Below are 26,773 nucleotides of genomic sequence, written 5' to 3' on the forward strand. Positions count from 1 at the left end.
TACCCCTAGTAGGAATGTACCTCGACTGTACCCGAACTATTTCCTCTTTAAAGGCAGCCTATTGTTCCACTACAGTTTTGGCTGAGAATCTTTGATTCCAATTTACCCGGGCCAGATCCTTTCTCATCCCACTGAAATTGGCGTTCCTCCAATTAAATATTCTTACTCTAGATTGCCCTTTACACTATTACTATCCCAGTCTATATTAGGATAGTTGAAGTTCCCCATCATCTCTACTCTGTAGTTCTTGCATCTCTCTGTAATTTCCTTGCAAATTTGCTCCTTCATATTTTTCCCTCTAGTAGGTAGCCTATAGAATATACCTAGTAGTGTAATGGCACCTCTATTACTTCTTAACTCTAGCCATATATATTCTGTCCTTGACCCTTCCAGGAGATGCTCTCTCTCCAGAACTGTAACATTCTCCTTAACCAACACTGCCACACCACCTCCTATCTTTCCTTCCCTATCTTTCCTGATCACCCTATATCCAGGAATATTTAATACTCAATCCTGCCATTTTTTGAGCCAGGTCTCCGTTATTGAAAATAAGAACATAAGAAATAGGAGCAGGAGTAGTCATTCAATGAGATCATGGCTGATCTTCTGCCTCAAATCCATTCACCGGCCCTATCACCATATCTATTGATGTCCTTACGAGGCAGAAATCTATCGACTTCTGCTTTGAAAATACCCAATGACTGAGCCTCCACAGCCCTCTGGGGTAGAGAATTCCAAAGATACACCACCCTCTGCGTGCAGAAATTTCTTCTCATCTCAGTCCTGAATGGCCTACCAATTATCTTGCGGCTGTGACCCCTGGTTCGATACTCCCCAGCTAAGGGAAACATTCTCCCAGCAGCCATCCTATCAAGCCCTGTAATAATTTTGTATGCTTCAATGAGATCCCATCTCATTCCTCTGAATTCAAGACAATACAGGCCTAGTTTACTCAACATAGAAGATAGGAGCAGGAGTAGGCCATTCAGCCCCTCGAGCCTGCTCCGCCATTTAATGAGATCATGGCTGATCATCCAAATTCAGTACCCTGTCCCTGCTTTCTCCCCATATCCCTTGATCCCTTTAGCCTTAAGAAATATATCTAACTCCTTCCTGAATATATTTAATGAATTGGCCTCAACTATCTTCTGTGGTAGAGAATTCCACAGGTTCACCACTCTCTGGGTGAAGAAATTCCTCCTCATTTCTGTCCTAAATGGCTTACCCCTTATCCTTAGACTGTGACCCCTGGTTCTGGATTCCCCCACCATCGGAAACAGCCTTCCTGCATCTAGTCTGTCTAGTCCTGTTAGAATTTTATAAGTTTCAATGAGATCCCCTCTCATTCTGCAAAACTCTAGCGAATAAAAACCCAATCAACCCACTCTCTCTTCATATGTCATTCCTGCCATCCCAGGTATCAGTCTGGTGAATCTTCACTGCACTCCCTCCATGGCAAGAACATCCTTCCTCAGATAAGGCGACCCAAACTGCACACAATACTCAAGATGTGGTCTCACCAAGGCCCTGTACAACTGCAGCAAGACATCCTTGCCCCTGTTTTCGAATCCTCTCGCTATGAAGGCCAACATACCATTTCCCTTCTTAACCGCCTGCTGCACCTGCATGCTTACCTTCAGCGGCTGGTGCACAAGGACACCCAGGTCTCGTTGCACTTCCACTTTTTCCAATCTATTGCCATTCAGATAATAATCTGCCTGCCAGTTTTTGCCACCAAAGTGGATAACCTCGCATTTATCCACATTATACTGCATCTGCCACATCACCCAACCTGTCCAAATCATACTGGAGTTTCTCTGCATCCTCCTCACAGCACACACGCCCACCCAGCTTTGTGTCGTCTGCAAACTTGGAGATATTACATGTAATTCGCTCATCTAGATCATCATTAATATATATTGTGAATAACTGGGGTCCTAGTGCCGATCCCTGCGGTACCCCACTAGTCACTGCCTGCCACTCGGAAAAAGTCCCATTTATTCCAACACTTTGCTTCCTGTCTGCCAACCAGTTCTCTATCCAAGTCAGTACCTTACCCCAATCCCATGTGCTTTAACTTTGTACGCTAATCTCTTATGCGGGACCTTATCGAAAACCTTCTGAAAGTCCAAATACACCACATCCACTGGTTCTCCCTTATCTATTCTACCAGTTACATCCTCAAAAAATTCCAGTAGATTAGTCAAGCACGATTTACCTTTTGTAAATCCATGTTGACTTTGTCCAATCCTGTCACTGTTTTCCAAGTGCTCCGCTATTACATCTTTTATAATGGACTCTAGCATTTTTCCCCCAGTACCGATGTCAGGCTTACCGGTCTATAATTCCCCGTTTCCTCTCTACCACCTTTTTTGTATAGTGGGGTTACATTAGCTACCCTCCAATCCATGGGAATGATTCCAGAGTCCATAGAATTTTGGAAGATGACCAGCAATGCATCTACTATTTCTAGGGCCACTACCTTAAGTACCATAGGATGTAAATTATCAGGCCCTGGGGATTTATCGGCCTTCAATCCCGTCAATTTCCCGAACACCATTTGCCTACAAATACTGATTTTATTCAGTTCCTCCCTCTCATTAGACCCTATGTTCCCCGACATCTCTGGGAGGTTATTTGTGTCCTCCTTTGTGAAGACAGAACCAAAGTATGTATTTCATTGGTCTGCCATTTTTTTGTTCCCCATTATAAATTCCCCCGATTCTGACTGCAAGGGGCCTATGCTTGACTTCACCAATCTTTTTCTCTTCACATATCTATAGAAGCTTTTACAGTCAGTTTTTATGTTCCCTGCAAGCTTACTCACATACTCTATTTCCCCCCTCTTAATGAACCCCTTGGCCTCCTTTGCTGAATCCTAAACTGCTCCTAATCCTCAGGTTTGCTGCTTTTTCTGGCCAAAGTATATGTCCCCTCCTTGGATCTTATGCTATCCCTAATTTCCCTCGTTAGCCACGGTTGAGTCACCTTTTTTCTTTTATTTTTATGCCAAACAGGGATGAACAAATTCTGTAGTTCATCCATGCAAACTTTAAATGTTTACCATTGCCTATCCAACGTCAACCCTTTAAGTAACATTCCCCAATCAATCCTACCCAACTCACGCCTCATACCATCGTAGTTTCCTTTATTTAAATTCAGGACCCTAGTCCCTGAGTCAACTACTTCACTCTCCATCTTAATGAAGAATTCTATCATATTATGATCGCTCTGCCCCAAGGGGCCTCGCACAACAAGATTGCTAATTAATCCTCTCTCATTATATAATACCCAGTCTAAGGTGGCCTGATCTCTAGTTGGTTCTGTGACATATTGGTCCAGGAAACCATCCCATATACACTCTAGGAATTCCTCTTCCACAGTATTGTTACTAATTTGGTTAGCCCAATCTATATGTAGATTAAAGTCACCCATGATAATTGCTGTGCCCTTATTGCACATGTCTCTAATTTCCAGTTTAATGCCATCCCCAACCTCAGCATTACTGTTTGGGGGTCTGTATACAACTCCCACTAACGTTTTCTGCCCCTTGGTATTTCTCAGCTCTACCCATACAGATTCCACATCATCAGAGCTAATATCCTTCCTTACTATTGTGTTAATCTCTTCTTTAACCAGCAATGCTACCCCACCTCCTTTTCCTTTTTGCCTGTCTTTCCTGAATATTGAATACCTCTGGATGTTGAATTCCCAGCCTTGGTCACCCTGGAGCCATGACTCCGCAATCCCAATTATATCATATCCGTTTACATCTATTTGCGCAGCTAATTCATCCACCTTATTACAAATGCTCCTCACATTAAGACACAAAGCCTTCAGGCTTGTTCTTTTAACTCTTAGAATTATTATTTACTGTGGCCATGTTTGAGTTACACCCTTGATTTCTCTGACTGCCACTTTTACTTTTTGCCTTCCTGTCTTTTGCTTCTATCCTATCCTTGCTTCCCTTTCCTCTGTCTCCCTGCACAGGTTCCCAACCCCCTGCCATTTTAGTTTAAGCCCTCCTCAACAGCACTAGCAAACACTCCCCCTAGGACATCGGTCCCGGTCCTGCCCAGGTGCAAACTGTCCAGTTTGTACTGGTCCCACCTCCCCCAGAACCGGTTCCAATGCCCCAGGAATTTGAATCCCTCCCCCTTCCACCATTCCTCCAGCCACATATTCATCTGAAATATCCTTCTATTTCTCATAAGACAGTCCCGCCATCATAGGAATCAATCTCGTGAACTTTCGTTGCACTCCCTCTATGGCAAGTATATCCTTCCTCAGGCAAGGAGACCAAAATTGTACACAGTACTCCAGGTGTGGTCTCACCAAGGCCCTATATAATTGGAGTAAGAATTCTTTACTCCTGTACTCAAATCCTCTTGTAATGAAGGCCAGCATACCATTTGCCTTCCTAATGGCTTGCTGCACCTGCACATTCACTTTCAGTGACTCATGTACAAGGACACCCAGGTCCCTTTGAGCATCTGCATTCCCCAATCTTTCACCATTTAGGAAATACACTGCCTTTATGTTTTTTCTACCAAAGTGGATAACTTCACATTTATCCACATTTTATTCCATCTGCCATGTTCTCGCCCACTCACTGAGCATGTTGAGATCCCCTTGAAGCCTCTTCACATCCTCTTCACAACTGACACTGCCACCTAGCTTTGTATCATCAGCAAATTTGGAAATGTTACATTTAGTCCCCTGATCTGAATCATTGATATAGATTGTGAATAGCTGGGACCGAAGCACCGATCCTTGCGGTACCGCACTAGTCACAGCCTGCCATCATGAAAAAGACCTGTTTATCCCTACTCTGTTTTCTGTCTGTTAACCAATTCTCAATCCATGCTAGTATATTACCCCCAATTCCATGTGCCCTAATTTTGTTCACCAACCTCTTGTGTGGCACCTTATTGAAGGCCTTCTGAAAATCCAGATACACCACATCTACCAGTTCCCCTTTGTCTACTCCACTAGTTACATCCTCAAAGATCTCCAATAGGTTTGTCAAACAGGATTTCCCTTTCATAAATCCATGTAGACTCTGCCCAATTTTGCTATTAGTTTCTAAGTGCCCAGTTATTGCATCCTTTATAATAGATTCCAGCATTTTCCCAACTACTGATGTGAGACTAGCAGGTCTGTAGTTCCCCGTTTTCTCTCGCCCTCCTTTCTTAAATAGCGGGGCTACATTTGCTATCCTCCAATCTGCAGGAACCGTTCCAGAATCTATAGAATTTTGGAAGATGACAACCAATGCGTCCACTTTCCAATGGCCACTTCTTTCAAAACCCTAGGATATAGGTCATCCGGTCCTTGGGATTTATCGACTTTTAGTCCCATTAATTTTGATAGTACTGTTTTTTTACTAATAAGTACTGTTTTTTTACTAATAATAATTTTTTTAAGTTCCTCATTCTCGTCTCACCCTTGGTTTTCTCGTATTTCTGGGTTTTTTTTTGTGTCTTCCTCCGTGAAGACAGAAACAAAGTATTTATTTAATTTCTCTGCCATTTCCTCATTCCCCATTATAAATTCTCCCATCTCTGACTATAAAGAACCTACATTTACCTTCGCCAGATTTTTCCTTTTCACATACCTATAGAAGTTTTACAATCCGTTTTTATATTTTTCCCTAGTTTGTGCTCATATTCCATTTTCCCTTTCTTTATCAATTTCTTAGTCCCCCTTTGCTGATTTCTAAAAAGATCCCAATCCTCAGGCTGACCGCTTTTCCTGGCAATGTTATAAGCTTCCTCCATTGACTTAATACTAGCTTTAATTTCTTTTGTTAGCCATGGTTGGATCACTTTTCCTTTTGGGTTTTTATGCCCTAGAGGAATATATGTTTGTTGCAAATTATGCATTATTTCCTTGAATGTTAGCCATTGTATGTCCACCTTCATACCTTTTAGTGTAGTCTCCCAAACTACCATGGCCAACTTGTCCCTCATACCCTTGTAGTTTCCTCTGTTTAGATTGAAGACCTTAGTTTCAGATTGGACTACATCACTCTCAAACTTAATATAAAATTCAATCATATTATGGTCACTTGTCCCTAAAGGCCCCTTTACCACAAGATTATTGATTAGCCCTTTCTCATTACACAGTACCAGATCCAGAGTAGCCTGTTCCCTGGTTGGTTTCTCCACATACTGAGCCAGGCAACCATCTCGCATGCATTCCAAGAATTTGTCCTCCACACCATTAGTGGTAATTTGATTTGCCCAGTCAATATGTAGATTAAAATCCCCCATGATTACTGTATTGCCCTTGTTACATGCACTTCTAATCTCTTGATTGATACTGTGCCCTAAATTACCATTACTGTTTGGTGGCCTATACACAACTCCCACCAATGTTTTCCGCCCTTTGCTGTTTCTTAGCTCCACCCAAACTGATTCCAGTTCTACATCACGATCTGCCAAGCCACAACATCATATTCCCATGTGGCTATTTGTGCCTGCAGCTCACCAACCTTGTTTACTATGCTTCATGCGTTCACATACATACACTGTAAACCTATCGTAGACCATCCTGTGTTCTCTCTTAGTCTGACCCCACCTAATACCTTATTATTTCTTGCTTTAGTGCTATCTGTCTCTCCCAATCCTTTGTGCCCTTTGTTTCGCCTTTCTAATGCTACATCCTGGTGCTCATCCCCCTGCCAACTTAGTTTAAACCCTCCCCAACAGCACTAGCAAACCTCCCTGTGAAGATATTGGTACCGGCTCTGTTGAGGTGCAACCCATCGGCCTGTACAGGTCCCACCTCCCCCAGAACCAACCCCAATGCCCCAGGAATCTGAAGCCCTCCCTCCTGCACCATATCTCCATCTGCTCTATCCTCCTATTTCTATACTCACTCACGCGTAGCACCAGGAGTAATCCAGAGATTACTACATTTGAGGTCATGCTTTTTAATCTCTTTCCTAACTCCCTAAAATCTGCCTGCAGGACCTCACCCCTCTTTCTACCTATGTCGTTAGTACCAATATGGACCACGACCGCTGGCTGTTCACCCTCCCCCTCAGAATGTTAGTACTGTTTCACTGCTTCCTTGTCAGTTTGGTATTGAATTAAACTGTTGCACAGTCATTTAAAGGTTGTTTAGTATCAGGAGTGTTGTGGCTACAGCAATTAGTTACACTTATTCTCACAACACATAAAAGTGCTGCACTTGGTTACATTAATGGGGGCTGTACTGGCAGTCGACCTCGCCCTCCAGGATCTATGGCGGAGGGAGCGGAGGCAACGAGAAAGATTGGAACATGTGGTCAGTGGGAGGAGAAGGGCCATGAGGGCTGCTTGAGTCATCAGGCTCCTTCTCCTTGACCTGCTGCTGCTGGCTGAGGCACCTGCACAGCCAGCAATGATGAGAATGAGGTTCTGCAGCATCAATGAACTGAAAGAGCCTGCGGCAATGATGACTTGTGATTAGACTGCACCTGATATTGGTCAGCGCTTTGAGTTTAATGCCACTGAGCTAGGCCATTAGCGCTTGATTTAGCGCTCCAATCCTTTCTTTGTGCAATGAGACTGAATTTTGCATGTAGTCTGAAGCAATAGCGTGTGGCGCTAATTCTCAAACTTTTCAGAAGTTACCGCCCATTCCTGGGTTATAATGAATTTCTCCCCCATAATCTGCTCAATTTTTTTTTAGCTGTTTGTTTTAATTTCACATTTTCTTTTAATTGATTCACGGGATGTGGGCGTCGCTGGCAAGACCAGCATTTATTGCCCATCCCTAATTTTCTTTGAGAAGGTGGTGGTGAGCCACCTTCTTGAACCGCCACAGTCTGTGTTGGGAAGTAATTGTAGTGTATGTACTTTGAAGAAGGAACTATATTCTGCAGCCCCTGTATACGGCAGTACCAGTAGTGACCACCCCTGTATATAAGCCTGTGTAGTAACCTTGTATAGTAGTTCCAGTTTTGTCTCCATTCAGTAAACACCTGTTATAACCAACTCCTGCAGTCCGTGTCTCAATTACACATGGACGTTACACTGGCGACGAACAGATCCGAACTTACCTACAGTTCTGCACCACCTCACGGGGATCCATCCCTGCAGCGAAGTTGTTAGAGGTCGAGGCCAGAAGGAAGAAATCCAAAAAGAACAGAAAAAACAAAAAGAAGAAACGGGTGTCGACCGTGGGCAACCGCCTCTGATTCATCGAATTCAAAGATTTGCAGGAGAGGCTGTCGAGAGCTGGGCTTGGTTATCCAGTCTATGGTGTTACAGCTAATCGGGCTGGTGGCAGGTAGTACACTGATCCTTCCTGGGCTGCGGCGGGATAGAGCTCGATCGGGTGGCTTTTCAACGGGGCCGAGCAGCGTTGTCGGGAAGAGGAGAGAGAGAGAGAGAGAGAGAGGGTGGAGCACACAGGGCGCGGCCGGTGCTACGAAGCCGGGCAGCGCACAGACCTGAGAAGAGGGAGGAAAGTGTCCCATAGGGTCTGCTCTGACGACGGGAACAGTAATTAAAATAAAAGAAATTAGAAGCGCAGAAAGCCACGAGGAGCTGCAGTTTGCCACGGGGACCGCGGAGAGCGGCGTTAGCAGCAGCGCGGGGGGGAAGTGCGCGAAGACCATAGGGCGTCGCCATCAAGGCATAAAAATGCCAGCAACAGCGCTAGCAGCAGCGGAAAAGACAGAAAGCGCGGGAGACGCCATCTTAATCCAGCGGGGAAGAAGGCAAAGCGCGGGAGGCGTCATCTTAGATCTCCAAGATGCCGAAGACTGGCAATATCACTGCCTTCGATAATGCAATAGAAGACTGGGCCACGTATGCGGAAAGAGTCGAAGTATATTGCAAGGCAAATGAAGTAGCCGATGAGAAAAAGGCATCGGTACTACTAAACTTAATGGGCGCAAGAACGTACGGCCTATTGCGGAACCTGATCACTCCAGTCAAACCGATGGCGAAGAGTTTTAACAAAATTGTTGATATCCTACAGGAACACCTAAATCCTACACCGCTGCTGATAGCAGAAAGATTTAAATTCCACAAGAGAAATCAGCATAAAGATGAGAGCAATGCTGATTACCTTACGGAACTACGCAAGCTATCAAAGCACTGCCAGTTCGGAGCAGGACTGGCAGATACCCTACGGGACAAATTTGTCTGTGGACTCCTGAGTGAAGGAACCCAGAAGAGGTTACTCTCAGAGAAAGAGCTGACGCTAGATAAGGCTTTCAGCGTGGCAGTGTCATACGAAGCAGCAGCAAGGGGAGCTGCGGAAATACAGCAAAAGCCACAGGAATACGGCACCCATGAAATGACACAGGGATTTGGAAAATGTTATCGCTGCGGCAGAACAACCCATGACCAGAAGGACTGCTGGTCCAAGGACAAAACATGCAGGCAATGCGGAAAGATGGGACACATTGCACGAGTTTGCAGGTCCGGGAAGAAGACTAACGACAACAAAAAGGCTACTAAGGAACAGTACAGGAAAGTACAAAAGATGACGGACAGTAGTTCCGAAGACCAGAAGAGCGATAATGAATCCGGGAACAAGAGACTAAGCTGTCTCAAACTACACAACGCAATCGCAAAAGAGGATCACCGAACCATTTGGGTTACCCTCACGATAGCAGGGTCCCAAGTCAAAATTGAATTGGATACAGGATCAGCCCTGACCGTCATGAATCGACGAGACTACGAGCGGCTATTCTCACACATACCCTTGAAAGACACATCCATTATCTTGAAGACATATACGGGGCAGAAAGTATGCCCCAGAGGGAAAATAAGGGTGCCTGTCGAATACAACGGCAAGGAAATACAGAAATTGTATCTGTATATACTGCAAGATGGTGGACCACCGTTATTGGGACGTGAATGGATCAGAAAGATAAGTTTAGACTGGCACTCCATTCAGGCACTGACTGTGGCTGGTAAAAAGGATGACGACGTCACACCTGGACGATTGTCAAAAATCTTAGCTAACGCTAAAGAGGTATTTCAACAAGAACTGGGAACTCTTAAAGGCGTAACCGGCTCGATAAAAATAGAAGAGAATGCAATTCCCAAGTTTTTCAAAGCACGACCGGTACCGTATGCAATTCGCCCAGCCGTCGAGGCAGAGCTGGAGAATCTGGAGAATGCAAGCGTGTTATCTAAGGTAGACTGGAGTGAGTGGGCGACACCCATCATTCCTGTCATGAAGAAAACGTTAAACAATAAGTCTGAGGAGCCAAGGAAGGTTCGCATCTGTGGGGACTTCAAGGTGACTGTGAACCCAGTCCTTCACACAGTACAGTATCCTCTCCCGAGGATAGAAGATGTTTTCGCCTCACTATCTGGAGGGAAGCGTTTTACAAAAATTGACCTAGCACAAGCATATTTGCAGATGGAGGTTGAAGAATCCTCTCAGAAATATCTCACGATAAACACTCACAAAGGTCTTTACCAGTGTAATCGACTGGTATTCGGAGTAGCATCAGCTCCGGCGATATGGCAAAGAGCGATGGAACAAGTCCTGCAAGGGATTCTGGGGACTCAGTTACTTGGACGACATCCTAGTGACAGGTGAAAATGACAGTGAACACCTTGCCAACCTAGAGCAGGTGCTCACCAGACTAAGAGAACATGGGCTATGAGCCAATCGCCCCAAGTGCGAGTTTTTTAAGAAACAGATATCGTATTGTGGCCACGTGATTGATGAAGAGGGGTTACATAAGTCCCCTGACAAAATTGAAGTGGTAGTTAAGGCTCCAGCGCCTGAAAATGTGTCGCAACTGAGGTCATTCCTCGGATTGGTGAATTACTACCATAAGTTTTTGCCGAATTTGTCCACAGTTCTGCACCCACTGAACGCCCTACTACAAACTGGAGTAGCATGGAAATGGAGTGATGAATGTAAGCGGGCCTTTCAGAAGTGTAAAGACCTGATCACTTCAAGAGAAGTATTGGCTCACTACAACCAATCACTACCGATAAGACTGGCGTGTGATGCGTCTCCCTACGGCATTGGAGCGGTACTGTCACATAAACTCCTTGATGGTTCAGAGAGGCCGATAGCTTTTGCGTCACGCTCGTTAACTTCAGCCGAGCGTAACTACGCCCAGATTGACAGAGAGGCCCTCAGCCTGGTGTGGGGGGTGAAGAAGTTCAATCACTACCTGCACGGACAGAAATTTACTCTACTAACTGATCATCAACCTCGTCTCCATTTTCAACCCTCAGAAGGGCGTCCCGATAATGACAGCACAACGGCTACAGAGGTGGTCCCTTTTCCTAGGGGCACACCAATATGACATCGAGTACAAAGGAACTAAACAGCATGGGAATGCTGATGGATTGTCGCGCCTACCGTTGCCGACGGTGGAAGAAGCACCAGCAGTGGATCCTGTGGAGATATTCCACTCGACCATAGTCGAATGTCTCCCTGTGATGAATGCAAACATAGAAAAGGAAACACGAAATGACCCGACACTCTCCAGGGTCTATGATTTAACGGTGAAGGGATGGCCAGCACATGGCGAACCACTGTTGCCAGCATTCTCGCCGAGAAGAGAACAGCTGTCAGTGTGCCGAGGAACCTTGATGTGTGGATCCAGAGTAGTAATTCCACCCAAATTGAAGGATAGAGTGCTCAATGAGCTTCATGAGGGTCATCTGGGAGGGGTAAAAATGAAGAACTTAGCCAGAGCGTTTGTGTGGCGGCCGGGAATCGATAGAGAAATCGAAGAGATGACCAAGAGCTGTACAGGATGCCAGAAGGTCCAAAACGCCCCACCACAAGCCCCTCTACATCCATGGGAGTGGCCCTCATCTCCATGGCAAAGGGTGCACATTGATTTTGCTGGTCCATTTATGGACTCGATGTTTTTAATTGCGGTGGATGCACAAAGTGGCCAGAGGTAATAAAAATGTCCTCAACCACCACAGAAAAAACTATCACAGTCTTACGAACCATATTCGCCAGAAATGGGCTGCCTGAACAGATTTGCTCCGACAATGGACCACAGTTTGTGTCTGAAGAGTTCCGGAGGTTCTTAAAGAAGAATGGTGTTAAGCATTACACATCCGCCCCATATCATCCAGCCACCAATGGATTGGCTGAGAGGTTCGTTCAAACATTCAAGAAGGCTATCAAAGCAATGTGTAATGAAGACATACCCCTACAACACAAGGTGGATTACTTCTTGTTTGCCTACCGGAATGCGACACATGCGGTTACCAACCAAACTCCAGCCATGATGTTCTTCAATCGAAGACTAAGATGCCGCTTGGATTTGGTTAAGCCAAACATCAGAAGAGATGTGGAGAACAGGCAGTTTCAGAATATGAATGAAAGGCCAACCAGGAGTTTTAAGATAGGTCAACCAGTTTTGGCCCGGGACTACCGCACAGAGAAATGGCAGCCAGGAACGACCTGTACACGGCAAGGACCTCTAATGTATACCATGGACGTTGGAGAGAGCATTGTAAGACGCCATGCTGACCAGTTTCTAGAGTCACTGGAAAACGTCAAATCCACACCACGATCCGATACACCTGGTGATGAAACCGAGTACCAATTGGATCTACCTCAGAATCGGTGATATTGGAAGCAGACGAACCAAACAACGACGTTGATCCCGAATCAACTTTGCCAGAAGAACCTGATACCCCAAAGAGGCGTTATCCGGACAGAATCAGGAAGCCTCCTCAAAGACTGAAGTTATAATTGCTTAACTTCAGCTAATGTATCTAGCAACTGTAATTGTAAATATGTTATTTAATTATTAATCGAATGTTATGTACTGTTTAGCTAAAAGGGGAGGAATTGTAGTGTATGTACTTTGAAGAAGGAACTATATTCTGCAGCCCCTGTATACTGCAGTACCAGTAGTGACCACCCCTGTATATAAGCCTGTGTAGTAACCTTGTATAGTAGTTCCAGTTTTGTCTCCATTCAGTAAACACCTGTTATAACCAACTCCTGCAGTCCGTGTCTCAATTACACACGGACGTTACAGTACTGCTACAGTGCTCTTAGGTCGGGAGTTCCAGGATTTTGACCCAGCGACGATGAAGGAATGGCAATATATTTCCAAGTCAGGAAGGTATGTGACTTGGAGTATAACTTGGAGGTGGTGGTGTTCGCAGGCGCCCTTGTCCTTCTAGGTGGTAGAGGCCGTGGGTTTGGGAGGCGCTATCGAAGAAGTGCTGGCGAGTAGCTGGTACACACTGCAGACACAGTGCACCGTGGCGGAGGGAGTGAATGTTTAAGGTGGTGGATGAGGTGTTAATCAAGCGGGCTGCTTTGTCCTGGATGGTGTCGAGCTTCGAGTGTACTCGTCCAGGCCAATGGTGAGTATTCCATCACACTCCTGACTTGTGCCTTGTAGGTGGTGGAAAGGCTTTGGGGAGTCAGGAGGTGAGCCACTTGTTGCAGAATACCCAACCTCTGATCTGCTCTGTAGCCACAGTATTTATGTGACTGGTCCAGTTAAGTTTCTGGTCAATGGTGACTTTCAGGCTGTTGATGGTGGGAGATTTGACGATGGTAATGACATTGTCAAGGAGAGGTAGTTAGATTTTCTCTTGTTGGAGATGATCATTGCCTGGCACTTGTGTGGCGCAAATGTTACTTGCCATTTATCAGCCCAAGTCTGAATGCTGTCCAGGTCTTGCTGCATGCGGGCACGGACTGCTTCATTATCTGAGGAATTGTCAATGGAACTGAACATCCCCACTTCTGACCTTATGATGGCGGGAAGGTCATTGATGAAGCAGCTGAAGATGGTTGGGCCTAGGACACTGCTGTTTCTTCTCTGGTTATTGATCAAGGCAGTTTTTTTTTTTTAATTGCTATGTTTTTCCAAATTATATACTGTTTTCATTCAATGCAGTGAGACACGCTGCAAATGTCAACACCACTTTTCAATACTTGCTTAATATGCAGGCAACTGAATTTCCTGATCCATAAATTGCCGACAGTTTAACCCACATGAATTATCTGTGAATGAGCTCAAAAATGACTCACCATTACAAATATATTTCTCTTCTGTCCAGTAGAGCAATGCTGACAGTACCTGAAAGCGCATGATTCTCCTCTCAGTTTTCAAGCCATGACAGTAGCCTTTGAAGATTCCACTAGTTCTAAGGCTGTTCAAAATTATGTCTACTGTAAAATTGCAGCAGCTACAATCTGTTTGACACTCTCACCACGATCATTAAACCGCTGCCCTATCAGCAGTTAGAATCTTACCTTTTAAATGCTCCCAGAAATTTATGGTTGCAAACAATAAAAAAAATCCTACTGATTTTAATGGCTTTAAAAAGGAGCTTTCCTTCAAACAGATTTCCAGTCGCTAAAGTCACTATTATTGTAATTTCGAATCAACCGTCAACTTCAGTACAGCATTATTACTCATACAGTGCCAACTGCTACATTTGTAATATCCTTAAATGTAAGCAAAAAAAACAGAAGAATTCATCATCTTATATTGTCACATCTGCCATTTTGAGTACTGCAGCAGGAAATGCAGCTGGTTAGATGTTGTCACGTCTCATATGCTGCTGAGAAAATATTCAAAGGATATTTCAGCAAGGGTGGGGAAACAACTAAGTGTGTGCCAAATTAAAAAGATGTTATTGTTATTTTGGAATGCTAAGCAAGTGTAGATTTTTATTGGGGAGACTCCAGAGTCAGAGTTGAGAAATATGTTTTTCTTCAGCAGCAAAATAAGGAGGAATGCTCCTTCAAATGGTCATTTCTATTGATGTTTTTATGATGAAGCATTTTATAAAGTTTGAATATGCATTTTCAAAATGATTGGCCAAGTCATGAGGTACAATATTAGAAATGGATTCTTCTGAAGATAAAGTTAATCAAAACCCAGATCAACATCCTGATTTTTTTTTAATTATCAGGATTAAACTCTATCCAACACAGGCAAGCTAAATTATATAACTGTAGTAATAAAATAAAATATAAAATTATTGTATTTAATCTCATGAGTTTATATATTATTGAAACATGTATAGTTGAAGTATCTTTTTCCCCACAAAGTCTCTAATTGAACTCAAGGAACTTAACAATACAATTTATAATGTACAATAGCACTAACCATCCTGATGACTGTCAAGGTTCTGTGGACTGTGCATTCTCTCTTCCAGGGTAGAGCTTTGGTCAGAGTTCATGCGGTCGACTGACATCCATGTGGAGTCACTGAGTTCAAACTCTTCACTGCTCAATGATTGTTCATCCTGCTGAAACAAAAATAAATAATTTGCAGTACTACATATAAGACTTACTTCAGGAGTTTCTCCCTTACTTTAAAACCATTTTAAGATACAAATTATATCCTTAAAGATTATAACTTTCTTTTATTCTTAAATTCAGTATTTTCCTCCTTTTCATTTTTAATTAGCTGCTTGACTTCAGAATACTTGCCTTTACCTCAAAGTGAGAAACTGACCAGGTAACCAATACCTCACCATCTCATCAATAATGCATTTCCAATCAAAGCCTTAGCAGATATGTTGATCAGGAGCACTACGAACCTTTAATAAAATATTCTATAGAATATCTTGACCCAATTACAACTAAAGATCTTGACCCTGAAATTCCTGTGCCATTGCACCAGGAAACTTAGGTAATTTGTGCTGGAGGATCATAAAATAGGATAGAAACCTATGCCCCTGCCCCTTTTGCGCCCGTCAAAAATGCTACCAAAAATAAGAGTGGGCACATAATACGTCACAGGACGATAGGCAATCAGAGAAATACATCATACAATGTATTTTGTGTCACTTGTCCCCTAATAATGTTGGGCATAAGGGGCACGTGCCAATGCTGCTAAGGGGCTTAGGGAATTGAGTTAAATCTTAAATGGCCAGATTACCATTGATTGCATTAGGGAACCAACATAATACATAATTTTTTTAAATGTTCATTATGCACCACAGTGATTTCCCCTCCTCTTGACCAGGTGCAGTAAATGGCCCTGGTATTTCCTGAAATATCTAAATTCCCCAACCCTAAAAAATGTCCTAGGGTTTGCAGCCACATAGTAGGTGGAAATCCTTCCCCTGTGGACTCAGGGCAGGAAACCCCATAAGGGCTTGGTTCAGGCCATATGAAAGAAGATGAAGCAGTCAGTGAAACCCCCCACCACCCCAAGAACTGCCACATAGCACAGAAAGAGGTTCAATGATCTCACAATGGCATGAAGTTAAGTCAGCTGTTCCCAATTTATATCCTGTACCACTGACCAATCAGTAGAGAACAGCTTTACAAAGCTACTTAGGAAAGTAAGTGGTGAGGAGGACACAAAGAGCCTGCAAAAGGATATAGACAGGTTAAGTGAGTGGGCAATAAGGTAGCAGATGGAGTATAATGTGGGGAAATGTGAGGTAATTCGTTTTGGTAGGAAGAATAGAAAAACAGAATTTTTTTAAATGGTGATAAACTATTAAATGTTGGTGTTCAGAGACATTTAGGTGTCCTCGTACAGGAAACACAGGAAGTTAGCATGCAGGTACAGCAAGCAATTAGGAAGACAAATGGCATGTTGGCCTTTATTGCAAAGGGTTTGGAATACAAGAGTAAGGAAGTCTTGCTACAATTGTACAGGGCTTTGGTGAAACCACACCTGGAGTACTGTACACAGTTTTAAGGGGAAAAATTCAGTCTCGCCACGCGTGTCGGCACGTAGCGCCGCATCATTGCACTCAAGAGAAGTGCCGGGCTGAGCGATCGCGGCCAGCACCCCGAAGAAAAAAGGGGAAGGAAGCAGGTGCTGCCAATCGGCCCAAAAAAATGGCTGCCCGACACCTGCTCTTTAAGTAGCACCACCGCGGCTGCAAAATCGCCACCCTGACCCTGTCGGACATATCATCCGGTGATAGGTCAGGGGGTGCAACAAAGGTTCACTGGATTGATCCCTGGGATGAGTGGTTTGTCCTATGAGGAGAGATTGAGTGGATTGGGCCTATACTCTCTGGAGTTCAGAAGAACGAGAGGAGATCTCATTGAAACATATAAGATTCGGAGGGGGATTGACAAGGGTAGATGCTAAGAGGCTGTTTCCCCCTGGCTGGAGAGTCTAGAACTAGGGGGTATAGTCTCAGGATAAGGGGTCAGCCATTTAAGACTGAGATGAGGAGGAATTTCTTCACTCAGATGTTTGTGAATCTTTGGAATTCTCTACCAGAAAGGGCTGTGGATGCTGAGTCATTGAGTATATGCAAGGCTGAGATAGATAGATTTTTGGACTCTAGAGGAATCAAGAGATATGGGGATCAGGCAAGAAAATGGAGTTGAGGTCCACGATCAGCCATGATCTTATTGAATGGCAGAGCAGGCTCGAAGGGCCATATGGCCTACTCCTGCTCCTAATTCATATGTTCTTATGTAGATACAGGGCCCTCCAGAATAGTGCAAGGTGGAGTCAACCTACACAAGGGTGCCAATTCTCAGGGCAGCAGCACGTTCCAGACCTCCAGCCTATACCCTCAAAGCACCATGCAAATGAGTAGTTATACACATTTAATGCTCAGTTATTCATGCAGTATATTCAGAATTAGAGTCTGGTAGGACCAGAAAAGTCTAATGTGGTGTGAAGTTCCAAGATGTGCTTCGCATTAAAAGATTTGGACTTGGACGGTAATGGATTAATGGCAGTGATGACAAAGGGAGACACTGAAACAAAGGGCAATACTTGATTAATTATTTGAATTCTGATGCTCCTTGCAGCCATTACTGAGAAATCTTCTGAATGTCAGTCCTCTGATGCTCCTTCCATGCTCCCCTACCTGCAATGCAACTGGGTCCACCTTCCCAAGAATCTCCATATTCCAAGCCTTTTTGGACATCAAAGTTGTGCAGGGCAGAACAAGTTACCACTGTGCAGGATACACGTTCCGGGGCATATTGCAAAGCCCCTCCAGATCTAACAAAGCAGCAAAAGCACTCTTAAGACACCCATAGTTCCCTGAATTACCACTCTTGTAGAAATAGGTCATGTTATCACATTCCTCAGCTGCTAATCTTGCTCACAGAAGCGCCCTGATCCATGGTTCATTTTGTCATCCACAAGCCATCTGGTTACTTTGCATTCTTCCTTGAAAATATCGGAGAGCAGAATTCCTTAGGATAAATGCATCATGGCAACTTCCAGCAATTGAGGAATTAGCATACAGAATTCTTTGCATTTGGTCACCCATGATCTGTATATTCAGCAAGTGAAAGCCTTTTCTATTCAAAATGTTAGGGTGTTTCTGTAAGAATTTGCAATGCCAGAGGAGTGCCATCTATTTCACCCTGCACTTTGGGGAACTCTGTCTTTATCATGATAGCAAAATACTGCAGATGCTGGAAATCCGAAGTCTTGACAAAGGGTTTTCACCCGAAACGTTGACTCTATTTTCTCTCCACGGATGTTGCCTGGCCTGCTGAGTTTTTCCAGCATTTTCTGTTGTATTTCTGTCTTTACCATGCTGCTGCCTGCTATTTATACCAAACTGAATGAATTCTCCTGCTCTCCTAAGAATGGTGTCAGTGCCTTGACGAATAGAGCCACAGAGAGCACCCTGAGCAATATTACACAGGTTGTCTACGGCTACTTGAAGTGAATCAAAGGCATAAAAGTTGAGTGCCATTGTAACTTTCACTGCCACAGGCAGTGCTGCCTAGGCAGTTAATCTTGGCTGCAGGTCTTTATACGGAAGATAGTTTTCTACAGTCTATTTGGTAGCAAGCACTCTTCTCAGACAGAGCTCCTTACTAAGGACCTGTGTGGTTGGCGAATTCTTTTGGTGGGGGAGGTGGGGGTGATAATATTTTGTGCGGTGCATCCTCTTCAAATGCTGCCTTACCCTCCTTTTCTTCATCCTATAATAATCCTCCTCCATTAAAATAGCAAACAAGGGAATACCCATTGGGAATCCCATAACTCAGAACCTCTTACTTTGTTGGGGTGGATAATTTTCCTGGTGGTCTCACAAGCCCTCAGGTCGTCAGAGGCAGGGTCAGTTCTCTTCAGGTATACAGCAAAAACATTTTCTCCAAATCCTCCCTTGTAAGCCCAGCAATTACCTTCTAAAGTTTCTCCAGGCTCCAAAGTAAAGCACTTCCACCACTATTAGCTTATGCTGGCAACAGATATGCCTCTTTTATCTCATTGTGAATAACCCTTGGTGCAATGGTGCGGTAATCACAGGATTTGGGAACTCCTCTGCCATTCCAAATCACAAATACATTCTAATGAACTCCCAGCAGCACAAGCATACACACTTATCAGAAGGTCCAGACCAAAATGGAAATGGCAGCACACCTTAAATGGGATTTAAGCTATCTTAAATAGGATTCTCCCAAATTTGTAGGCCTCAAACACCATTCAAGCGCCAAAGAATCACTGAAAAAGTCAAGCAAATTCATGGCCTAGGCATCGATTGGACAGTTCCAGTAACTGGTATTCCCAACACCTGTGTCCTGTTGCTGCTCCTGCAGGTGATAACCCACTTCTTTCTTTCTACACTTTTCCTGCATCATGCACTGTCTCTTGAGTACAATCCAAAAACTCCTCAGTCTCCCTGATGCTGTAGTGTCACCATCTGCCCCTCAAACACAGAGATCCCTGTTACAGAGGCTCAATTTCCTGGCACAGTAGCACTGAGGATCCATGATGGCCCACACATCGTACGACACGTCTACAGCTAACTTAAAAACGAAGATATTGTTGGCCTGAACTCCCACTAATATCAAACTCTCACTAGGATCAATCTCACTAGGATCAAATCTGTTTATTTAACACAAGTATTATAAAAAAAACTGCTGTTCTACAGCATCTATGCCCCAATCAATCCTGCTGAGGCTAAATGCAACACTTTTCTGGCCTTTCGCACTCCACTCACCTCAGCTTGGCACTATCTCCTCTCCTAGCCACCACTTTCTTGCTCAACCCCTGTATCCACTCTCCATTCCTTCCCTCTAACCCTATTCTCCCCCAAGGTCAGGTGACCAAGTACCAGAGACATACTCACCCACATCTCATCACCTGCTTCAACCCTTCCCTTACCCAAACCACAAATCCTGACTATAATATTATGGCCTGAAATTTCAGCAAAGGCGTTCACCGCTGGCCCCGAAGAAAGCTGCCCACAGAGATCTCACGATCTCTCTATCTCTCTGGTGAGAAGTTTGCCTTTTTTGTTAATTTGATTTCAGTGCAGTGTAGTGGGAATTCCTTAGTGTGATCTGCTGTGACAGATTGTCTAAGCAGCCAATCACATTGCAGAATTCTCACAGACAGGGAACCAGGAAATGAGAAGCTGCTTTTATCCGGACTTTTTAAAAATGTTACAGAGAACAAAACAAAGATTGGGGCTCTCACATGGGGATAAGCTAGAACCTTAACAGCAAACAGTGGACTGGCTCACGTTTTCATCAGTTTCATGGATTTCCCTAATTACGCTGATTGCCGGCTATGGGGGTGGGGGGAGGGGGCACAATGCAGCCAATGTTGGAACTGAGAATGACTGACCGCAACTTCAGGATTTCCACGTTTAAATGCGCATGCGCTACATCCTGAAGTTGCGGTCAGTTTCAAAGGGGTAACAATGGCAATATAAAGAGGATCTATGCATTATAAAAGGATCTATTACATTTTCAAAGTAAAACATAAACAATTGTGTTCAGTTCCATTGTGCACTCCTCCTGAAGTTCTATTATTACTCGTTTATAAAATGGAGAAACTCAAATCTTCAACTTGAAAGAAACAGCAGTTTCACAAATGTATGCATTTTCAAAACAAATCACTAACCTATTTTTAATCTGATTTTTCTAATAAAGCTTGCATTTAAACAAGTATGTGGTACACACTAATTTGAATTTGGCTTCGTAATTGGTTCAGTCAACCGTTTTACTTTCACTTTGAAACTGTATCATGTAGTTAACCTTTGCAGCATCAGGCCTCTGGTGTGTTTATTGATGGCTCTGGTGGAGGCATGCACCTCCTATATCTGCACTCCACTGCTTTTCGTGGCTGACAGAGTGATCATGTTCCAGGACTGCAGTGAATGTCGCTGGTCTTGTAGGATCCAACCTTGCACATTTTTTTGTTGGGAGCTAATAATGGAGGCATGGCAGATTGCCTTAAAATAAAAATATTGGCCCGGTTTTGTGTTAATAATAACGTTGAGTCTTTCAGCGCTCACCGTTATTATGGAGTAAATCCAACAGCAACTTCTGGAGTATGAACATACGCAGTTAAATGCAGAAATCCGGAAGTTGTGGTCTGAGTTACCCTGCTCCTCCACAGGCTGCACTATAACAGAACCTCACCGATAGACTTGGCACTGAAATACATGTAACGGTGTGAAGTTGGGGTACTTACCCACTAGTTACCCACTAAACGCACCAGAAAAAGTTAGGGCTGGTGCATTCAGGAATAAGTGAATTTTTAACGGCGTGGTAAGTGATAATTACTGCCAAACATCCTCTCTGGCCCTGAAAATTTTATTTTCTAAGTGTGGAGTTTCATTCCTTCAGAAGTCAATTAGTGTCGGAGATTTTAAAAAAAATTAAAATTAAAATAATTGTTCTACATTTTCTGTCTGTTTTATCTCTCTCTATAGCCCATCTTTCTTTCCCAATCTTTATTTCACTTTCTGTACATGACTGAAATCTAATTTGTACTTCCTGGTTTAGACTCTGCGTGTCTCAGTGAGGATTCTTCGACCTGATTGGTTGAAGAGCCTTGCTGTTTCTTGTCTTGTTCACAGATGCCACAGATCCCCTGTAGAGGGCACCGCACTAGATCAGACACCAGATCAGAGCAGGTCTCCGCTCCAAAGCCTGCGAAAAATTTGTGGGCAGCTGCCAGCATAATTAATGGTGAGCATCATTCCTTCGCCACTGACTGCAAAATCCAGGACAATATCACTGCTGCTGGGAAAGGTGCATTCATAGGCATTAATCTGTACATCGGGACATTGACTGAATAGCATCCTTTGCATTTCAGATTCCATTACCCTGTATTATGTGCAGGAATACATAGGGCTACACTTGAAGTGTCGACCGTGACTCAGTGGTAGCACTCACGCCTCTGAGTCAGGAGGTTGTAAGAATGAAGTCCCTTCTCCAGAGATTTTAGCACAAAATCCAGACTGATACTCCCGAGGGAGTGCTGCACTGTCGGTGGTACTTTTCAGATGCGACGTTAAACTGAAGCCCCCTTTTCCCTCTCAGGTGGAGATAAAAGATCCCATGGCACTATTAGATTTAAATCCATCATCTGCTTTGAAAGTGGGCCTAATTACATTAATACTAAAACATGTTGTGAATTATGGGTGACTAGACTTTTGACATTTAAGTCTTCTGGATATTTCGCAGTATTTTTATAGAGCTACATCTAAGCCTACCTATATTATATAAGTACTCTCGGATGTCTGCAGTAGAGTTTGGCTACAAATAAGGAAAATTAGTATTCCACTATACATCTGCTCTATACATTCAATATGTTATGCAAGAGGCTAAGGAACAGGAAAACGAAATAGAAACTGTAGAAAGGAACTCAATTTAGGGAAATGAAGGAGGAAGGAAATCATCCACAAGTTATAATCCCTGCCATTGCATCCATATATCAGACACTGCTAAATTTGATCTATGGTTGATATCATTAACATTGAAACTATGGGACGATGTCCTTAGAGTGCTGGAAAGATGGATAAGGAGATCTGTGCCTGTATCGAGGTCTCAATTAAACACTCAGGCCTCCTAGGGGGCACATTTCTCTAGAAACACCTAGTTTGACTATGCGATGAAGATACAATTTGGTGAGGGTGCAGAGGTGAGGAGAAGCCTTTACCACACTACACAATCAAAGAGCAAGTTTGAAGTTATCTGTGGACATTGATTTTAATAGTTCTGACTAGGTATTGCATTAATCTAGAGATACAGTAAATGGGTTGGGGCAGGAGAGAAAATTGGGGATGGAATTAAAATTATAGACTTGACAGGTATAAATATTTTGTATATCTATCATATTTTTAAGATTGGTAGCTCCTGTTAACTTTCCATTGAAAAGTTCTATGTCAACAGCCCCAATAGGGTTTTCAATGTAATTTTATCCACACCTATGTTGTTACATCGTTATGCCTGCCCTGTCATGCTTTTCTCTCTGATGCTGGAATACTTTAAGAACTGTTTTCAGTTCACATGCAGTTGTAGGCTTTGGCCACCGAGTGTTACTGTAGAGCATTCTTTGTTTTGTCAAAGTTAATTGTAACCACCATCTTGGTTTTCTATGACAGGTAAGAATTTTAGGTCTTTTTCTGTTTTAATTTCTGTTTTTTTCCCACTCAAAATTGCCTCCAGACACCTCCCCTCCTGAACCTTAGAGCAGTTCAAGCCTCAGCTTTTGGACAGCCTGCCTTGCCTCCCCACTCCCTAAAGGTTCCAAATGTTGGTCCTGTTGGTCTTCCTCTGCTGCTCTTCCCAACTGAACTATTCTTGTTACGGATCCCTGTACATGCCATGCCCCAATTCTTTGAAAAATTTAGCAGGCCTGCTCTGACCCTGGCCCAACTTTTTGGCCCTCCTGATGCTAGCTCAATTCTTTCAAGAATATTTTTTAAAGTACCAAGACTATCCGAATCTTTCGCTCATCCTCATTTAGGACTTTACGTATAACATATAGCTTTGCTCCTTGCTTTTTATGTGTCTTCGCTTGTGAATGTGTTTCAGCTACTCCACAAGGTTGGAATGGCAACAGAACCCCAAGCAAGAAGCAGCGTGCCACATTTTTACAACAACAGCACCGACCTGCTCCTAAGGGCTATGTAGAAAAGCATGTATGTGCTATTCCCTGCCTGAGGGAGAAAAGTGAGCAAGACAGTTGGTCAAAAGCAGTAGCGGGAAGTGGTGAACCATAGTGATTCCAGCAGCACTGTACACCGCACATGGCTACAGTGCCGGGACAAATTCAATGACCTCCATCAAAAGAGGCAAGCTAGCTACACACTTTGGGGATTGGATTCTGTCCATTATTCTTCGAAAACCGGACCTGGGTGTCCTTTGTAACAATACTGTGGAGGAGGAATTCCTGGAGTGTATACGGGATGGTTTCCTGGACCAATATGTCGAGGAACCAACTAGAGATCAGGCCATCTTAGACTGGGTATTATGTAATGAGAAAGGATTAATTAGCAATCTTCTTGTGCGAGGCCCCTTGGGGAGGAGCGATCATAATATGATAGAATTCTTCATTAAGATGGAGAGTGAAATAGTTGACTCAGAGACTAGGGTCCTGAATTTAAATAAAGGAGACTATGATGGTATGAGGTGCGAGTTGGGTAGGATTGATTGGGGAATGTCAAAGAGTTGACGGTGGATGGGCAATGGCAAATATTCAAAGATCGCATGGATGAACTACAGAAATTGTTCATCCCAGTTTGGCATAAAAATAAAACAAAAAAGGTGACTCAACCGTGGCTAACAAGGGAAATTAGGGATAGCATAAGAGCCAAGGAGAGGACATATAAATTGGCCAGAAAAAGCAGTAAACCTGAGGATTGGGAGCAGTTTAGGATCCAACAAAGGAGGACAAAGGGATTAATTAAGAGGGGGAAAATAGAGTATGAGAGTAAGCTTGCAGGGAACATAAAAACTGACTGTAAAAGCTGTTATAGATATGTGAAGAGAAAAAGATTGGTGAAGTCAAGCGTAGGTCCCTTGCAGTCAGAATCAGGGGAATTTATAATGGGGAACAAAGAAATGGCAGACCAATTAAATACACTCTTCGGTTCTGTCTTCACAAAGGAGGACACAAATAACCTCCCAAAGATGTCAGGGAACATAGGGTCTAATGAAAGGGAGGAACTGATAGAAATCAGTATTTGTAGGGAAATGGTGTTAGGGAAATTGATGGGATTGAGGGCCGATAAATCCCCAGGGCCTGATAATCTACATCCTAGGGTTCTTAAGGGAGTGGCCCTAGAAATAGTAGATGCATTGCTGGTCATCTTCCAAAATTCGATAGACTCTGGAACAGTATCCATGGACTGGCGGGTAGTTAATGTTACCCCACCGTTCAAAAAGGGTGGTAGAGAGAAAACGGGGAATTACACACCGGTAAGCCTGACATCGGTAATGGGGAAAATGCTAGAGTCCATTATAAAGGATGTAATAGCAGAGCACTTGGAAAAAAGTGACTGGATCGGAAAAGTCAACATAGCTTTACAAAAGGTAAATCGTGCTTGACTAATCTACTGGAATTTTTTGAGGATGTAACTGGTAAAATAGATAAGGGAGAACCAGTGGATGTGGTGTATTCGGATTTTCAAAAGGCTTTTGATAAGGTCCCGCATAAGAGATTAGCGTGTAAAATTAAGGCACATGGGATTGGGGGCAAGGTATTGACTTGGATAGAGAACTGGTTGGCAGACAGAAAGCAAAGAGTTGGAATAAACGGCTCTTTTTCCGAGTGGCAGGCAGTGACTAGTGGGGTACCGCAGGGATCGGTCCTTGGACCCCAGCTATTCACAATATATATTAATGATCTGGACGAGGGAACTAGATGTAATATCTCCAAGTTGGCAGACGACACAAAGCTGGGTGGGTGTGTGTGCTGTGAGGAGGATGCCGAGAAACTCCAGTATGATTTGGACAGGTTGGGTGATTGGGCAGAAGCATGGCAGATGCAATATAACGTGGATAAATGCGAGGTTATCCACTTTGGTGTCAAAAACAGGAAGGCAGATTATTATCTAAATGGCAAAAGATTGACGAAGGGGCAGTGCAACGAGACCTGGGCGTCCTTGTGCACCAGTCGCTGAAAGTAAGCATGCAGGTGCAGCAGGCGGTTAAGAAAGCAAATGGTATGTTGGCCTTCGTAGCGAGAGGGTTTGAGTACAGGAACAAGGATGCCTTGCTGAGGTGGTGGCGTAGTGGTTATATCACTAGACTAGTAAGCCAAAGGCTCAGTCAAATGCTCTGAGGATATGGGTTCAAATCCCACCACGGCAGCTGGTGAAATTTAAATTCAATTCAATTTAATTCTGGAATTAAATGTTAGTCTTAGTAATGGCGACCATGATACCATTGTCGATTGTTGCAAAAACCCATCTGGTTCACTAATGTCCTTTAGGGAAGGAAATCTGCCGTCCTTACCTGGTCTGGCCTACATGTGACTCCAGACCCACAGCAATGTGGTTGACTCTTAATGCCCTCTGAAGTGGCCTAGCAAGCCGCTCAGTTGTAAACAACCGCTACGAAAAACAATACGAATAAAACCGGACGGACCACCCGGCATCGACCTCGGCACCGGAAATGACAACGACAATGGCAAACCCAGCCCTGTCGACCGTGCAAAGTCCTCCTTACCAATATCTGGGGGCTTGTGCCAAAATTGGGAGAGCTGTCCCACAGACTAGTCAAGCAACAGCCTGACATAGTCATAATTACCGAATCATACCTTACAACCAATGTCCCAGACACCACCATCACCATTCCTGGGTATGTCCTGTCCCACTGGCAGGACAGACCCACCAGAGGTGGTGGCACCGTGGTATACAGTCGGGAGAGAGTAGCCCTGGGAGTCCTCAACATTGACTCAGGACCCCATGAGGTCTCATGGCATCAAGTCAAACATGGGCAAGGAAACCTCCTGCTACTTACCACCTACCGCCCTCCCTCAGCTGATGAATCAGTACTCCTTCATGTTGAACACCAATTGGAAGAAGCACTGAGAGTAGCACGGACACAAAATGTCCTCTGGGTGGGGGACTTCAATGTCCATCACCAAGAGTGGCTC

General features: G+C 43.9%; 1 protein-coding gene across 5 annotated transcripts in view; it reads right to left on the minus strand.

Annotated features, from left to right (window-relative positions):
• The window catches only part of LOC147114853 (nucleolar protein 4-like), a 924,917-nt gene that overhangs the window by 569,113 nt on the left and 329,031 nt on the right, over nucleotides 1-26,773 (minus strand). For 3 of the 5 annotated variants that reach the window (XM_085992860.1, XM_085992856.1, XM_085992858.1), the window contains exon 5: nucleotides 15,086-15,227. In XM_085992860.1, the coding sequence (XP_085848986.1) occupies nucleotides 15,086-15,227 (142 nt within the window). The remainder of the gene's footprint in view (nucleotides 1-15,085; nucleotides 15,228-26,773) is intronic. The other 2 variants (XM_085992857.1, XM_085992859.1) reach the window with 1 other exon arrangement.

Source organism: Somniosus microcephalus, chromosome 7, assembly GCF_052327205.1.
Source record: "Somniosus microcephalus isolate GS21.2 chromosome 7, FLI_Smic_1.0, whole genome shotgun sequence".
Taxonomy (NCBI): Eukaryota; Metazoa; Chordata; class Chondrichthyes; order Squaliformes; family Somniosidae; genus Somniosus; species Somniosus microcephalus.